Below are 19,164 nucleotides of genomic sequence, written 5' to 3' on the forward strand. Positions count from 1 at the left end.
ATCCTGCTTGTTTTGAATGGCACATGGATACATACCGGTATTCTAGCTCACAAGACATAGATAGCCCTTGTACATAATATTACTGAGGCTCTATATTTCAAATGAAGTCATGCCGTTTCTGCCGAGGTGGAAATGTCCCATTGAAATGTATGGGGGCGGGCTGCATTTGACAACGTGCCGACGTCACTGGTCACATGACCCCCACATCGTCACAACTCCGTTCCCAGCTCAGCAGGATGAGGGGCAATTGGGCTAATGTTCACTCATCAACATTAACATATAATGATATAGTTGATTATTGAAAATGGGTGGTCCTCCCCTTTAAGTCTATATGATCAACAGATATTATAGTCCGGGATAGCCAGATGATCAGAGCCAGAGGGTAAACAGGGTGGAGACAATTTGTAGGTTTTAAAAAATAACTCCATTGGAGAGTCAATGCAACGACTTTAGGAAAGTCCTTCATATTGGGATGGTATGAGGACTGGTTTCCAAAACAGTAGGCGTAGATTTGTTGCTCAGGTAGTGTTAAGCAGAGATCTCTGATCGTCTGGCTACACAAGATTTACAGACAAATTTAACTGAGACTGGCTTGTAAGCACATGCATATGTACACACACACACTCACGTAATGGATATGTCTCAAAGGGTTAGCTTGGCACAGCACCGTAACAACAAGAGATAAGAAGTGGGGTAAATAAATGAAAATAAGCAATCAAGACCTTGATGGCCTTCATACCACATATCAATCAACCCACCAGCACCAGTAGCCAACATCAGGTATGGTGATAAAGAACGCAGGAATGTGCAAATGGACAATCTTCTTTATGGGCAAATAAGTAATTAAATATAGTAATTAAAGTTACCCTCCAGACACATGATTTAAGTAAGTCAAATACTTTGTTCAGCATGACACAAAAGTGGCTCTTTTCCCCCTCACTAAGACATTTCAAAACTATAAATATACAAATATCACAGTCTTTGGAACCCATCTGCCAAGCTGCTCAAAACAAAGTTGTTTCAGGTTTCAGCAAGTTGCCAATTTGCATATTGTACCATGATTGGTGACATCGCACAGCTGCTCTGATTTTGAGGAAGTATCGAGAAGCTGCCCACCTCCACTGAACAAATGTGATAAGGGAACTATGGTGACAAGTTCTGCACATAACAATCTGTATAGTGCAAGTCATGCCTCTCAAAGGAGTTAACCGTTTTGTAGTCTCAGTAGAAAAAAATCACACCTGATGTGAACTGAGCGGTGGAGGCTGTGCTCCGCTGGGTGAGTGGAGCAGTCCCGCAGGGGTTGAGGTTAGTGTTGCCCGATCCCGATCACGTGATCGGATCGGCCGCCGATATGGCCGTTTTTATAAGATCGGAGATCGGGGAAAAAAAAATCGAAAAAAAAAAAAAAAGTTTTTTTTTTTTTTTTTTTCAAAAAAATATTTTCTGGGAGTACTGAAAGTTACAGGTAAGGTGAATGCGATATGAAATGTAAGCTTACCATAATCACAGTAATCCTTAATCATTTTCAATCATATTCAAGGGCTTTTGGAGAAATGAGACAGACAGAGCACTGCAGAGGGAAGGTGATTGTGTCAGACTCTGTGTACAGCTGGCAGCTGATGCCAATAAGTAGTAATTGGCCCCTTGCTAATGGATCAAAGGAAGGCAATTATGTCTCTGTGCACTGTCAACTAGCTCAGTGGTTCTCAACCTGTGGGTCGGGACCCCCAGGGGGGTCCTCAAATTATTTTGGGGGGGTCCCCAGATGATTAACTTAATGTGCAACATTGTTTTCTCTCTCAACAGTAAACAAATCAACATAAAGTTTAAGTGTATAGAGGGTATCTGCACATTTCGAAAGTGAAAAATTAAGGACTTTTTAATACCTCTAAAATGACAAATTAAACATTGGCCAAATTGTCAAATATTAAAGCCAGAAATTGTGAAAATAGCAGATCTACATGCTCACAACTCCTCGCGTTGCGAGGCGTTGTGAGCATGTAGATCTGCTATTTTCACAATAGAACCGTGTTATACAAAATATACTTCCTCAACTCTTCAGGGTCGGGGGTCCCCAGTTAAAATATGATTATTTTGGGGGTCACGGCCTGAAAAGGTTGAGAACCAAGTGATAGAATGAATAGAATTTTTTTTTTCTTCTTAATGCCTTGCCAAAAGATCGGATCGGGAAAGATCGGGATCGAATCGGAAGCAATAATATTTGATCGGTATCGGATCGGGAGCAAAAAAACCCTGATCGGGGCATCCCTAGTTGAGGTATATGGGTAAAATACATGCATTGATTGCAAGGTTGCTCAACAGTGGCTGTAGGTACTGTAGGTCACCCAGGCTTTAGTGTGTGTGTGTGTGTGTGTGTGTGTGTGTGTGTGTGTGTGTGTGTCTGTGTGTGTGTGTGTGTGTGCCTGGCCTGCTCAACAGCGCCCCTCCCTTAACGTGGGTGAGTGTGTGTGGTCAGTTTAGGTATTGCCATGATACGCATCCACACCACCCACCCACACGGCCACAAACTGACATACCCATTCAGAGGAGCGGCTCACCACCGCTCAAAAACTAGGAGCATATAAACATCCTTGTCCCGAATAAGACCCCAACTGGGAAATAACACAGTATCTGGGATCTCTGGCATTTTGGGAAGATTATTTTAGAAATTAGGGCTATTCCTAAATGGTTCCCCAGAGGGCTGTCACGATATGACATTTTACATGACGATTAATTGTCACTCAAATAATTGGCGATTAACGATTTAATTGTGTTTTTGTCGTTGATAATTACATTTCTGTTTGGCTTTTAGGCTTTGAAGTTGTACATGGTATATATGACACATAACCTAAATATAGAAAGAAATTACTGAGATATTTGACAACTTACTACTTAAAAAATAACTTTGATAGTGGAAATAGCCGATCACGACGCGTTGTGAGCTTGTAGATCTGCTATTTCCACTATTTCTGAAATTTTTCAACATTCACGATTATGACGATTATGACAAAATAATTGCGATAATGTCAAATAATCACGATTAGACGATTATGTAATAATTGTGACAGCCCTACTAGTAGTACGTACGCACCCATTCTCACCTTGTAAATACCGATGCCGGGATCAGCCAATGTCGCTGTCGTCTTGCCGGATGTGGATGGCTTAGGTTGGGTGTCTTGTGCTGGGCTGGAGGACTTGGTCACAATATTGTTACTGTTGCAGTTATTGGAAGCACTGGGGTCTGGCTCGGCTTTGTTACTGGTGCTGACGCTGCTGCTCTGGTTGTTGACAGCAGCGATGTTGTTTGTGTTTGTAGAACTAGCCATGACCACAGCGGACACCGCCACCGGCGCGGATGGGTTCTGTGGCTTCTGTCCCGCAATCCCAAAGCCAGGGGGAGGAGCTGAAATACAGGCCACACCTCTCGTGTCTTTGGAGGCGGGGCCATCCGGAGGGTCAGACTGGGAGCGAATCAGCAGCTGGACGATGTCATTGAGGCCCACGTTGTAGTCAAAAAGTGTTTGGCCATCTTCCATCTAGAACAAAAGACACACACACGAATGAGCATCAATGCACTGATGCGCAGACACACAAACATACAGTATGATTTCACTCTGGCGCTCAGACAAAACAATGCACTTTAACGTCGTACACATCCACAATATTCTTTGCCGATTTCCTATCAAAATGGTATCAAATGAACACCACTGGGTTGCAGAGTGTCCTTGGACGAACGCTTGTCAAGGACAAACAAAGAACACAATAGACAGAGACAAAATTCCACTACGCTGTGAAAGGAAAGGAAACAACCATAATTGATAACAGCATTGAATGTTGAATTAAAGACAATACTGAGTATTTAAAGTGATTATGCCTAGGCCATAAACTGTTAAAAATGACAAAACCTCACTGTTAGACCACAGTTTCTTCCTATTAATAAATCACATTGCAAGCTCTTTACAATCCAAATCCATAGGAAAAAGAAAATGACATGTTTGCAGCATACAAATAAGGGCGAAGTGAAAAACGGTCTCTCAACCAAACCGAACCACAACTGTGGATGGAATCAAATCCTGGCTTGTACCTCCACTCACCATCCACTGCAATTTTCTATCAAATAAATAAATAAAATGAATAAAATGTTAGGAAAGGAGATGGAGTGTGTGCATGCGCAGGGGGTGGGGGGGGAGGTTGCTATGACAACCAACGAAGAGTAACCCCCACCCCTTTTTATTCTCCAAGGCTTGATTTATACTCGGTTGCATGCCGAAAATAGCAGATCTACAAGCTCAGCTCACAGCGTGCTGCAGCACAACCCATTGGGGGCTTGCAGATCGCCATTTTCGGTGCACTACACCGGCACACAACCAAGTATAACAGCACCTAACGCCACTTCCCACCCCAAGGAGCCTAAAGCATATGCACACCATCTCTGTCTTCGCACCCCTTCAACCCCCTCATTCTGGCTTTCAAATGGCGAAAACAATGCATTATCACAGTCATGGTTGGTGTCAGAAAATGACTTCTCAGAAAAATATGGAAAAGCAAAAAAATAAAAACGCCCTTCATCGCAAAGGTCTATTAGCATCTTTTATGTGTCTGTGAATCGCTGTAACATTTACTGTAAGCAGGCGGCTACTGCTGTGAAAAACGGAGATTATGGTGGACACGGCAGCAAGGCAGCACATTACAGACTAGGGATGGGACGATACGCAATATTATTGTTTATCGCGATGAAAAAACACTCACGATAATCGTATCGTGGAGATTTAATTTATTGTGATATCTTCCTCTGCCATGCACTGGGATCAATTCACCTTTTATTTGTAGAGATGCATATCCGGTACCACTTAAACCCTCTATAATTGGTAAAAGGTACTTATAATATACATACTTGATACAGTCTTTTTTCACTCTATCAAATGTCTTAGCCAAAAAATAGCAGATTTACAAGCTCACAACGCGTCGCAATGTGACGCGCTGTGAGCTTGTAGATCGGCTATTTTTTGGCAAATGTTCCGCCCCAGGATAATGGATTTTGATTATCACGATAATTTGATGATTTCTCACAATAATCGTGATATGAAATTTTCATATCGTCCCATCCCTATTACAGACGCCATTCTCTTTAAACCTCAACTCCACAACCCCATTGTGTTGGTGAGACAAGAATGGCAGCCGTTCTCTCACTCCCCTTCTATTACAATATAAGGAATACACGACAGTGTAGAGTGGTACATGTAGATGCATAGCGGTATGGCATGGAGGGAGCGCAATTTCCCCATCCCTCCCCATTTTTAATAGTCTCATGAAATTTAGATCAGAGGAGCAGTTGCATGAAAACAGCCATGCAGTGGTTGCTATAGTCACCTGCATGCATGCATGTCTGTCTGTCTGTCTGTCTGACTGACTGACTAACCGGCTAAGTGTTTGGCTATCTGCCCGACTGTGCACACTCACAGTGTGCAGCATAAAAAAATCCATCTCATGCGTTGTCGTTCTTTGCCCAACGCCGGGATTCTGTGCAGCTGCAATAAGGACAAACAGGCATCGACAGAAATACAGAAAAACAAATAGTATGAAACCTGAACAAAGCAAAATATAGTTGGTGGGCACTGCAGTGAGCAAGCTCTCCATTAGATACTGGGTAGATGAACAAAGACAGTCAGACACATACACATACAGTATATGAAAGAAGAATCGCCAGAAACTACATTTTTCATTTTCCTTGAATGAAACCCATACACCATATCAGAGTTGTCCCACCCGACTTTGCCAAACCAATTACGATTAGTATATGCCTGGGTCGAGAAATGAGCACCAATCTACTGCCTTGTTTTACGGCTTTGTTGTGGGTAGAAAGAAGCGGCACAATATTCATCAACCGGACAAATAGGTAATGTTATTATATATTAATGCTTTGTCACACGTCTTACCAACATTGAAAGACTATTTCTATTACTCCTCCGTCATACATACAACATTTGGGGATGAAGGCCATTATAAAAAACATGCAGGTTTGAGTGAAAGCGTTAAGACTATCAAACAAACCAGTCTGCACACCATCAAGGTGAATTGTTTTCATCTTGAATTTTATTTGACAGTTTTGGGCATTGATGCTTGAGTCAGTGCCAAATCAATTATAGCAACAAAAAAAGGTCTAATAAGCCATCAGATGTCAGGTTAGGAAAAAGGAAAGACACACAAAAGATTAAGGTAATATGTCATCTCTTTATGAATATTATATGCCTATATTGCTTGTTGCGACCATAGGTCGCAGTTTAGTATGTGAACGGTCACAGCTTGTCCATATCTCTGTCTCTAACACCTGACACTGTACGTGGTTCTATGGGTTTGTCGCTCTGACATCATACTCTGACATCACTGTGATGTCAGGGGAACCACTCTTAATAGAATGGGTTTGCCGCTCTGACATCACACTCTGGCTTCACTGTGATGACACATAACAGAATCCCTTTTATGCCCATATATGGAGTTCCCTGATGTCATCAATATTAACTCATTCTGTGCCAATGACGGCTTATGACGGTTTTTTTTCCAATAGCCGTGTGCCAATGACGGCTTATGACGGTTTTTGTGTTTTTTACATAGAAAAAAAAAAGATCAGAGATCAGAGAGATGCTTTTCTCTGTTTGTGTGTTCGCTCCCTCGTTTAGCTGATTGAGAAAATGTGTGTTCATGTGTGTCCATTCCACCCTTTTCATTCAAACAGCTCTATCTCTGGAACCATTTGTCCGATTGACAAAATTCTTTTTGCCACTGAATCACAACAACTGTGTCTGTTTCTGTGGGGAAAAAAATATAAAACAAAAATCATTTTTTTTCATTGCATAGTAAAGAAAAACATACAAAATCTCGGCACAGCTACCTTGGAGCCATTTTGGCATCTGGCACAGAATGAGTTAAGCCCATATCAAAAGGCAGGTCTTAACCGCACCGAATCTCCCAAGAATCGCCATCGGAAAGCATTCTTGCCGACAGGAAGCCATCGGGAGCTTGTCGGCAAGAGGCGCTTGCCGTCGATAGGGCTGGCGGAACCCGTCGATGGAAAACTGAGCATGTTCAGTCGGTGCTTGCGGTCAGTGGTAAATCCTCCACTAGAATGGACCAGAGTCTAGTCTGCTACAGTGCCGAACTTTCCAGAAGCAAGCCTAAATAATCCAGAGACATTTTCCCGTCGCACATTTTAACTAAATACCAAATTCACAATCTCTACTCTCAATTTCCTATACTAATTAACTCCAAATCAACGTTAGTAATAGTGCATGAGTGTCGTTTTGGTGAGAGTAGAGCAGGAAAAAACACCACACAGAGATCCGGTTGCCAGATTCTGTGAGTGAAACAAGCGGCCAGGTCTATGAAAATAAGCCCAAAAGAAACGATCAGTTTCGCCTATTGAGCTCTATTACATTAGCTATTTTCGAAAAGAATATTGAAATCAAGGCCAAATAAGCAACTACACCTCAGAAACAAGTCCAAACAAAAGCAACCCACAACTAGCAACATTATAGCAAAACAGGATCAAAGTCGCTTATAACGATCAGACCTGGCAACTACAGTCGGCGTCGGCTGAAAAAAGAAAAGTGAATAGTTTTTTGCAGTTCTTTGCAGTATGTGTACAGTCAAGAGGAGTCTCCTGTAGGCTGTTTGGTGTGGAGACACTTTAACAGGACTGGCCATATATGGAGGCCACATCGGCCACATACCACACTAACGGCTGGTTCTACAGACAGGGATCTCCATGAATGGGCATAAAAGGGTATGATGTCAGCTGAAGCTAGAACCACCAATGTTGGTTGTTAGTTAGTAAATCAAAATAACATGTATAATAGCTATAGGACCCCAATGGAAACAAGACTGGAAGGACTTTTTTGGTGTTATTCTTTTAGACCAAGTGTACGACTGTATTCCTGACGTTTGCATTTCTGTCTAATAAAATATTCAATCAATCAATATAGGCTATAAAACGTGCAAGACTACTGGTAGTAAAATATTTTCACCTAGCCTAATTTCCATAAGCTGATCAAGTGGTTTTCATCTTTTATTTACATTACTAGACATTATGTTCTACTGTAGAAGCAAGAGAATGACAGCACGGTATTAGTAGTGGTTAGTGCATATGCCCTTCGTGCGGAAGGTGAGTGGTTCAAACCCTGCCTAAGCCGACGTCAGTAAGGGGGGGAAGACGACAGCCAGCCCCATGGCCTCCCCTAAGTAACAAGAAATCTTGTGAAATACAATGTTGTCAACCAATCATCAAGGACGATGATACACGAAAGAAGAAGAAGAAGTAGTTATATCATGATAACTACATGATCATCTGTAGTAATATATAGGGGATCAATTGGTTGTCTTGGGTGAGTTCACCGCGTTGGTAAAGAAATATCTACATCCGAGCTAGAAATACCCACACACAATAATGAAAAAATGATCAAATAACATGGCTTGCATCTGGCAGTACAAAGCTTGACGTCATGTCCTATAGGAGAAACAGGGGAAGGGGACACAGTAGGATCAGTCATTTTTAATGCTTGTTTGCAGTGGAGTTGGGTTGCGTAGTCATCAGTAGTAGGGCCAGTGAAGTGGGGAGAACCTGTTGTTCTAGGTATAATGCTATCCCTCTTCATCTCTATCCAAAATTGTGCAAACTACGACCCAATCGCTGTGAATTTAACAAGGCAGGTGCTTTGATGGCGAGAATTTGAATCAAGAATAAAAATAAAAATAATCAATTGTCATAGTTCATGCAGTTGGTAATGGCAAGCCATGGTGGATTGCCAACTACATACATTTTGAAATTGCACATACAGTAGTACTTGACAGTGACAGTGTGTTAGGCTAACTAACATTAGCAGGCTAGCTAGCTACATAATGTAAACAGACTGGTTGCAAAGGGCCGCCCATCGCTCCCACTCAACCAAAGGTTGCCATGAAAACGGAGCAGACAGGGTTTGTGTAATTTGTTTTCAGAAGGAACAGGATACACGCTGCTGTTGTTCCAGTTACGGGGGAGGGGGCAGCCATGGTATGGGAGCCTTGGGAGGCCCCCCATTATTGCACCACCAGGTACAAAAATTACCTGTAAAACAAGGCCAACTAGGGAGGTGCGCTCAGTAGATCACAACAAATCCCCGCCAGGAGGCATGGCCTACCTCCCTTCATCTGTCTGGGGTACAGTATGTGATGACAATGTTTTGGGGTTGTGTGCGGTCTGCCAAGGGAAACCGAGACAAACTAGTACATGCAGTCAGCTGCTTGCCTTTATTTGATTAAAACCAATCCTCTGTGATCATCTAAATTTTGAGTGTTCAAATTCAGTGTGCTGTGTCATAGTTGCTCCACGATCTCCATGTAGCGTTATAATCATCAGTGTGTGTGAGCTCTGCACTTGATGCGTTAATGATTGACATCTTTGTCGACAAAAATGCACATACATCCTTCTGATACAGCATTTGTATCAGAAGGATAAATATAAACACTCAAAAACTCAAGCTCATTTCCATTGTGGTATTTAAGGTGAGATTGCGTTGTCCAACCTGGTAATAAGAGCTGCTATTACTGTAACATATTAGTCATGATAATGCTGTGCTTGATGTACTTGGCTGGATGAATACCACCAGCCATCTATTGGTATGGTGTCCTTGATTTGCAAAGAGAATAGCAAGCAAAACTGAATAGCCCCTTCAACAGTGTGAGCTTGCTGTGTCTGTCTGCCGGCAAAAACCTACACTATATACAAAAAGCACTACAGTAACACATACGCCGCCGTCATTAATGGCATTTTGCACATGGTCCAACCACATTTTGTCCAATGTTGGGTCAATGCAAGACATTTGCTAGTTGGTTTAACTTGCCATGATGAGGGAAAGAAAACATACACTATTTGCAAACTCCTAACCAAGTCACAAAATCATATTGACTCACAACTGGGACAACACTAGATCATCATTCCAAAGAAGTGGATTGTCTCTGGAGCATCTTCTTTCTTATTGTACAAACATGTTCCTCCACAACTTCAGACTCACTGCACCGACCATCTACATTATTTTCTCAATTATATTGTACCCTCCTCTGATTTCTATTGTCATGTTGAGCCAATGTTAGGTATAGCAGCAGACGGATAGCTGTACGCAACTTACACTGGGACTATCCTTAACTAAATATGTATTATTCAACTAATAGTCACAATTGCTGCTGGCTATTGGCCAACAGACTGTTAAAAAAGAAAAAAAAGAACGATAACAATAACTCACAATGTGTTGGTCGACTAAAACCACACTGACACATTTTGCCTCCAAAAGCATTGCCCTCTCCATTGACACAATTTGTGCCATAAGCCAAAGAGCAGCTTATCGTTTGGGCAAATACAATACAGCAGGTAGTAACACTGCAGTGTGTCACATTCTTTGACTCCACACTTTCGTGAACAGTACAAAATCAGAATGCAGAACTCATTGGAGTTCAAATGAGGTCTGACTTGGTCTGGCAACCTACATTCCAAGCTTGCACCAATGAGAAAGTCTGGAACACGGGTAGGCAATATTGTATTCCTAGGAAAGCAGAGGAGTCATCCAATCGTGTGTTTTCCCCCCATTTTGGATGGTGTCGTTGTCATCCTGCTAGTCATGATTCAGTTGACTCGTATTTCAGGAAGCAAGTTGTGACGTAGGCGGCATCGTTGCTGATTGGATGTTGTTCCAACGAATCAGAGTAGGGTTATCGTAGCAACGTCATCATAAACATACTCAGCACACTGGTGTGTTTGACAGACATCACCAAAGACCAATCGGAAGCCACAGATGTGTGAATCCCGCTTCTATGTCCCACCTTTCTTTTAGGCTTACCAGACTGATGCGGAGAGACAAAACAAATTGGAGCTAAACAGAATGGAGCGAACAGGCTGGCACCCAGGCTAGCATATTAGCCCATAATGAACATTACTACAGACATTTTCCAAAGCCATTGGATTAATACATGCTCATACGGACAGTCGGACACTCATGCGGACATACACACAAGCCAGAAGTAGGAGCAGTTAGTCATAATGCGTAAATGCCCAGTGTCCCTCAACAGGGAGCAAGACGCACCTACTATCATTTCTGTTATTGAGCGCTGCTAAGCGGGCCAGAATGGCCCATACAAGGAGATATGCACGTGTGTCGCGTTTGATACCACGCGCCAGGTTCGATTTTTACTTTTTAGTTAGCGGTGGGGTGTTTAAAGACCCCATGACACAGCCAGAATCACCATATTTCACATATTATCACATCATGACAACAACGATCTCTCTATAATTTAAATAATTGGTTTAGTCTGCATCTAAAGCCGCTTCCCAGGCATTGGGACGCAACTACAGTAGCATGGGAAAGTAGCCCATCTAATCAAATATAATATAGGTTTCTCCATTCTGAACTCAAGTACGTGTCTGACTTTAAAACAAACAACCACACTGCTCAGTGCTGCTGACTGAGTAAAATGGCACAGGTTGTACAGCAGTTTAAGCATGTTTGTAACTGTGATTGGCATGAGATGGGGATCTTAAACAGAAAGACACACAGACGAGTGGACTCAGATGGGTAAGACCATCAAAAGAATAAAGTCAAGAATTGTGTCTGTGTCAGTTCCTTTCAGACCCAAGGGCACACAGAACTATGAAATACTAATACCGGTAGTCGGAGTCTGTCGGACTGCATGCGCAGTGAGCTGGAGGGGAAAATAAGACGCCATTTTGAAAAGGAATCATATAGTGAGTTCTGCTACACATCTATATCCTAGACGGTTAAGGCCAACAGTATGCCTAAGAAGAGAGCTAGCTAGTGCATGCAGTGTCTCAATGGTTCAGTTCATGCACAGTATTACTTAACACATGGAAATCCCCCCAATCCAGCCTGCTTACTGATTTTCCTGCAAGATGGAGGATGCACAGGATTTGCAAACTCCGCATTGGAAGCAATGTGAAGCCACGTATTGGCATGTGGTGTTCATGACATAATGTGAAGTGTTGCAGCTAATGTATCAGCTTGTCTTGTCAAATTCAATTCCTGGGATCAACTACTTATTTATACTTGTCATGTGACATCAAAGTGATTTTTTTTTTAAAGTTACATATTTTGTCGTGAAATTTAATTAGGTCAAAACCATATGAATAGTCAAACAAAAAAGACCTGCAAATTAAGGATATTTGTGTAACTATGGAAAAGTAAATTGTGACGTATAAGTGTGGTTACATAATACTATAAGTCTATAAGTCATAAAAAGGGCCACAGGCATTTCTGAATCTATTCTAGAACTAAATTCTTAAAATCAGCAATTTCACTATATTTACAGGCTTTACCAGAATAATTTTTTTCCTTGAAGTCGGTCAAATCTGCTATGGCCTTATGATGACTCCTATTCAAAATGACCATCACCTCATGGACCACAACACGTCATAAAAAGCAGTAACATTCCATGCAGTGGAATCTCTCCTCGAGTAGCCCAAGTGAAAGGCTATTATAATGTGTTTCCTTTTCTGCGTTTCAGCACAGTGTTTTGATCTATCCATTGAACAGTGCACAACAGCATGGATGGTCTATTACATGCTTACTGTAAGTATATTTGAATTACACAACAGGAAGCAAAGATTAAGCAATTAATAAATGAGAGTAGCTGAAGGAATTCCTCAGGCAATAATATTTATTTTATTTAAGACAAGAACAATGTCTGATTATATACTATAAGTATGTGAGAGCAACAGAGATCATGCAAGCTCAGCTACTGTATTTTCTTCCTAGAGGGCATGCCTGGCTGGTTGAGTCATGGCATGCCAATATTCAATTTCTAATGTAACACAGGGTGCTATTCATTGCTTAATTTACCCCAGGTTCCTTCCTACAATAGGCATCTAGTTATTAGTGAGATTAATAACAGTTATGGGCTTTGCCTGGACACACACACACACACACACACACACACACACACACACACACACACACACACACACACACACACACACACACACACACACACACACACACACACACACACACACACACAGTTGTCTTATTGTCTGTCTATCTCCAGCTGACAACCAAGGGGGATTTTATACCATTGTCTCTGCAAAACTTCTGGCATTTACTGACATTACATTTTGTTCAACCAATTTGGTGTAATCCAGGTACAATCTGTTCATTACATTTCAAATAGATTAACAAAATAATGAACACCAACAGCCACCTAAATGGGACACGTGGTTCGAATTACAAAATCTAAACTGTAGGCTCTCAGAACTGGTTAGAGGTCTCAAGATCAAAACCTGGTTTAAAACTCACGTTGGGTCATTTTAGATCAAATTATCTTGGTCTGAAGCAAGGTCTTCAACAGGGGTTCCGGGGCCCCTAGGGGGTCCTCAGTGTTACTACAAGGCCAAGTCCTTGAGTGATAGGATAATTCTTTTAAATTAACAACTTGAACCCTCGCATCCCTATGCCGAGGAGAACTTTAGCCAAAAATAGCAGATCTACAAGCTCTCAACGGCTCTCGCTGCGAGGCGTTGAGAGCTTGTAGATCGGCTATTTTTGGCAAATAGATTTGGTGTAGAGGTAAAGGGTTAGGTTAGGGTTTACAAAATATCTACGATTTAAGTGGTTGTCTGAAAATACACATTAACAATAACATGAACACATTTATACAATATGTATTATATAGAGGGGGTCCCTGCTTCATCTCTCTCTCGGCTAAGGGGTTCTTGGCCTGAAAATGCTGAAGACCCCTGGTCTAAAGCACACATACTGAAATTTTTATAACATGTTTTTCTTCCTCTTCTTCTGTCACTGTGTGTGCGTGCGTACATATAGACATAATATTGGTCATTGGGGTTTTAAAAATAGACTTCATATGTAGCATGGAAATGTAAAAGATCAGGACAAAGAAAGTGTGTGTGTGTGTGTGTGTGTGTGTGTGTGTGTGTTCTGTATTCAGACAGTGCAACAGCAGGCAGCAGCACGCTGGTGTAAACATAACTGCCCTTGCTTTGATGGCAGGGCACGTGGAGCTACGCATTCCCAGCTACTTCACGTTTCATCCACACAGAAGGGGGGGGGGTATTATTATTCAAGAGCTGTGGGACACAAACATCGCCATGTAGCAGCACTAGCAATACTGTTGTCTAATCAAATAATCTAGAATGCAATATGAAAACAGGACGCCAAGCGCCTTATCAATGCACGATTGCGTTAAATTGTATGGATCGTTATGCACTGTGCATTGTTTTGGTTTTGACATAAGAGGGCGATGCTCTGGTTCTCTCGATAATGTAAACAAACATGTCACGGCCGTGACACACTGTTGCACGTATGGTGGGTTATACCTGCTGCAACAACGCAGGCCTCATATAAAGTAGTATGTTAATGTTATTATGTATGCTTTTTACAAGCAACAATTTCGTGGGTTTGTTGGCACGCGGTGTCCCCCAGCAGTGGTGGAAAAAGTAGTCACATATTTTACTTGAGTAGAAGTATCACTACTGCAATATAGAAATACTCTGTTGCAATTTGAAGTCTTGCATGTTTTATAAAATAGTATAACTTATAACTGAAAAGTAACTAGCAGCTAGAGTTTTCAAATAAACGTAGTGGAGTAAAAAGTACAATATTTGGATCCGATGTAGTGGAGTAGAAGTAAAAGTACTGGTAAGGAAATACTCAAGTAAAGTGCAAACGCCTCAAATTTGTACTTAAGTAAATGTACTCGGTTATTTAAATGTACTCAGTTACTTTACACCACTGTCCCCCCAGCTCTTGCGCAAGAACTATTGGCGAATTCCTATCAAAACAGGAAGCTTGTGTCGGGAACGATGAAGGGACCACTGGCACTTTGGCACCAAATCCTGCAACAGCCATAATAACTCCGAATATTGCATCGACACGCCGCCGACAACAAATGCATTTTTTTACCTGCTTCCCTCGATAGAATAGCCGCTGTTGCTCCGGGTTCACGTTGAAAATGGCTTGTATTTTCAAACGCAGAGTCTCGATTTTAGTCAATCTAGAAAGATCCTCAATGGTCCGCGTCTCCTTCCCGTCTATGGTGCGAATTTGAATCCACATCGTTAAACGCCCGCCCTTGTAAATGCTCTTAATAAATAACGGTAATTTCGTGGGGTTTTTAAGATTAATAACAGGGTTTTAGGGGATACATAAATGGTGAGACTGTTCGGTGGTTCGTTCAGTGCTCCATTGCGTGTGTTTCCTCTGCAGGGGTAGAACGCTCTCTCTCACATGGGGTCACGGCGCCAAGCAAATCTCGCGAAACAACATTTAAGTATAATTTGCAATTAAAGGGGCAGCGCACATTTTTACTGCTTCCCAAATGTATTCATTTAGTACCTGGCTGCATAGGCACACACGTATGTGATTTTCAACCTTTTTTATGTGTGTGTGTGTGTGTGTGTGTGTGTGTGTGTGTGTGTGTGTGTGTGTGTGTGTGTGTGTGTGTGTGTGTGCGTGTGTGTGTGTGTGTGTCTGTGTGTGTGTGTGTGTGTGTGTGTGTGTCACAATTTGATACCATTTTCTCTGGGACCCAAATCACTGTAAAATCACACCTAGTATGAATTGAGCGGTGCTATTTATGAGTTAATTTCATCAAGCGTCCCACTAGCCAATCACAGCGTGTCCTGGGAAGCTTGGCCAATGGGACCCTGGGCTATAACAAACTTTGGGCTAGTTTTACCGGGTGCATCTCTCCTTTCCCGGCTTTCCGACAGACACTAACCCTATCTCTTACCCTAACCTTAACCTCTATGGAAGTGTTGCCACTCCGACAATAAGAAGTCACTGTGGCGACATGTCGGAATGGAGAGAGCCCCCCGTTTGTGTCAAGATGTATGTAGCAGACCCCAGGAAAGAGAGATTATGACACTTACGTCGACTCCCATTGTAAGCGTGCATGGAAATCTAGCTTAGCCTAGCTTTCTGGAGCCTGTTCTCATTCTTAGCGAGGCCTTGCTGCTCTTCTGCCCCGTCCGCTCCCTTTATAACCGAGGCATTTTCACTCGCTGCTAAGTAGACTAAATCACGTATTTTTCCCCCTTTTAATCATGTTGTCTACCTTGGAGAGGCCCATGAATGCATTAAAAGGGGGGAAAAGACGTGATTTAGTCTACTTAATAGCGGGTGAAAATGCCTTGGTTATAATGGGGGCGGACGGGGCTGAAGAGCAGCAGAGGCTCGCTAAGAATGAGAACAGGCTCCATGTGACGCCACTTTTGGTCTGCGGCGAGATCAAAGTGTGACACCACTCTCCTCTAAACCATGCTGGTATAGGCCATATCTAGACCAGATGTAGGCCACACTGTTACTTTCCACTGTGTTTGTATCGTTCCAATGCACCATTCACCATTTACCAGTTCAGTTGTTGCGTTCACCCTCATCTACAACCACATCCTCCCCTGGATGATGATGCGTATGTCCAGAAGCAAATTAACCCACTTTTCTGAGCCTAATTATTCCAAAAACTACAGATTACAGAAAACCAATGAATCTTCTTGATTGAATGATAACTTTTTGGGGGTGTAATTGAGGTCAGGAAACATGAAAAAAAAATCTTTTTTGATGTCACAACCCCTTTAAAGGAATAGTTCACCCCCAAAATGTCATTTTTTCCTATTGATTACTCACACCATGGAGACTTGAGTTCAATAATATTTTTGCCAGACCCAGGGGGTCGGCCTACATAAGGCTTTGTCGGTCTGTCGGTCTGTCGGTCGGTCCCTCTTTTCCTCAGTGTCCCTCTTTTCCTCAGTGTGCCTGTGTTTGCCTCTGACTGCTCATCTGCCCCTCCCTTCCCTTGCTCGGCTGATTGCCTTGAGTGCCGTCACCTGTACGGGACCAGCTGAGTTGAGTTGGCTGACGAGCTGCTGAGACTATAAATTCCTGTGTGTTCATGTGTTAGTTCAGTGCTGCAAAACATTTGCCCCACAGCCATACTAGTGAAAACAGCCCATCTACAAGCTCACAAACATTTCCAGCTGCTCAGCCTATAAAATCCTGTGTGTTCATGTGTTAGTTCAGTGCCATACTAGTCAAAACAGCCGATCTACAAGCTCACTACGCTTTGTTGCTGAGACTATAAAATCCTGTGTGTTCATGTGTTAGTTCAGTGCCATACTAGTGAAAACAGCCGATCTACAAGCTCACTACGCTTTGTTGCTGAGACTATAAAATCCTGTGTGTTCATGTGTTAGTTCAGTGCCATACTAGTTTTCATTGCGGGTCTGGCACAACCAGGTGACCTGGTCTAGTTTGTATTTGTCGCACTCCTAAGACAAAAATACATTTGGTGTCCATCTGGAATCAATGGGGGTACATGTATTATAATCAAATTATTGTCTTAGGAATGTGATTGAAAACCCAAAAGTATATTGAACTCATGTATCCATGAGTAATAAATAGAAGAAAAAGAAATAGTCATTTTGGGGGTGAACTACTCCTTTAAGTCCCTGACATTTTTAACTCAGTTTTTGACCTGACAAAGCCAGATGTTATAGCTCCAATTAACATCTCTATAGAGGGTATGCGCGTGACATCATCACCGTACCAGGAAGTTATGCGGGAACGCCTATTGAGTGGCAAAAAACTACTTTTTGGCCTTGAAAGCCTATACATCCAAAAAGTAAAGTCCTATCTGATTGCTTTAAACGATGTTAAACAACGTTAATCTCACTTTGCCACTCACTTTGCCACTCGAATTGCCACTCGATTTGCCATTCACTTCATGCATGCGCATACCCTCTATTCAGAAGATTGACTTCCATTATTCTAAATGGTGTCACTGTCACCTAACCTAAACCCTAACCTCAGTGGGGGTATTTCTGAATAGGGGTGTTTCTAAGTAGGGGTGTTTCTAAGTAGGGGTGTTTCTGACTAGAGGGCTGCCCCCCCCCCCCCCAGGTGGGGTTGTTTCGGGCATCTAATATGGATGCCTCCCGACTCCCGAGCGTCTCCCTAGGAAGATCCTCTATGCATGCATGGCCCACTGGGAAGAGACCCCATGGCAGTGGTGGGGTCACACCACTCTACCCAGGTCCTTAGTGGAAAACCTGGCACAAGTGGGCAGTGTGGTGTTGGGCCATGGCCCATGTCAGTGGAAAAGGGGCTTAATTTACAGACCAGTAGGGTCCGTTTGGTTCCTAAATATACCAATTATGGATCCTTGGCTAGTACATTGACGATCTGGATTCCCTGGGGTCCCGTGACCGCATGTTGAGAACCAGTGCCCTGTGCCCATGTTGGCAACTCAGCGCCAGCCCAGTGGTACTACTGGTACCCTGTCTGTCGAGTTTTGCGTCGGTGTCTAGTGACATCTAGTGGGCAAAATGAGAAATTGCTGGACATGTAGTTAGGTTTCACAAGCGTCTTCCTGTTTCTCAGTGAAGGAGGATGTCATTAAACACTGAATAAGTTATACATGTGTATTTAAATCAACCTGAAATGTTTACATCACAATTATGCGCTGTAATTTAAAATCATGCCAAATAAATATAGACTACTCGTGCAATGTAATTAATCTCAATTGTATCGGGAGCCTGACAGGTCTTTCCAGATCAACGTACGGTTAATAGAATACACAGTAAATAATACGCATGTCACTACTACTAGAAAGCATCCTCATGAAACAAAAAATATATTATAAACACATTAGTGCTATAGTAGGATGACACGCGGTATTACGTCAGTTGCGCACATTTGCATGGTGCGCACGCAGAGGTGGTAACGGACAACGTTCCAAAGTATTTTTCAACAGTGTATATAGTAGTTGGCTACTTTATTCTTGAAAACTTCATGTTCGTTGGATTTCATCTGCGTCACTTGGGACAATGTTACTCTTTCAAAAGAACGGCTATGTTTTCGAGCTCTGAAACTCTGTCAAGTGGCTATAGCTGGTTAGCTGGACGGCTAATAGTAAATGATGAGATGAAATCCGTTGGTTAATCAGCTGCTAACGTCTCTTTAAGCCAGCTTGCTGACATCACTTCATTCTGAGCACGCTTGCTAGCAGGGATGCCTCAGTACTTTTTTTTTCCTACACTTAAAAATATTCAATTGAATTAAAATTGTCACCTATGTGCGGCGAACGCACAGGCCTCAGTTAGGAAACAATAAC

The 19,164-nt window shown here is 42.3% G+C and overlaps 1 protein-coding gene across 3 annotated transcripts in view; it reads right to left on the reverse strand.

Moving 5' to 3' along the window:
• Positions 1–15,247, reverse strand: part of uhrf2 (ubiquitin like with PHD and ring finger domains 2) — a 49,333-nt gene extending 34,086 nt beyond the window's left edge. For all 3 annotated transcript variants that reach the window (XM_080742667.1, XM_080742668.1, XM_080742666.1), the window contains exons 1-2: positions 14,958–15,247; positions 3,105–3,539 (exon numbers count right to left, since the gene is read on the reverse strand). In XM_080742667.1, coding sequence (XP_080598793.1) covers positions 3,105–3,539; positions 14,958–15,110 — 588 coding nt within the window. In that variant the 5' untranslated portion in view covers positions 15,111–15,247. The remainder of the gene's footprint in view (positions 1–3,104; positions 3,540–14,957) is intronic.
• Positions 15,248–19,164: the final 3,917 nt, after the last annotated feature.

This window comes from Nannobrachium achirus (genome assembly GCF_963921795.1).
Source record: "Nannobrachium achirus genome assembly, chromosome: 15".
Taxonomy (NCBI): domain Eukaryota; kingdom Metazoa; phylum Chordata; class Actinopteri; order Myctophiformes; family Myctophidae; genus Nannobrachium; species Nannobrachium achirus.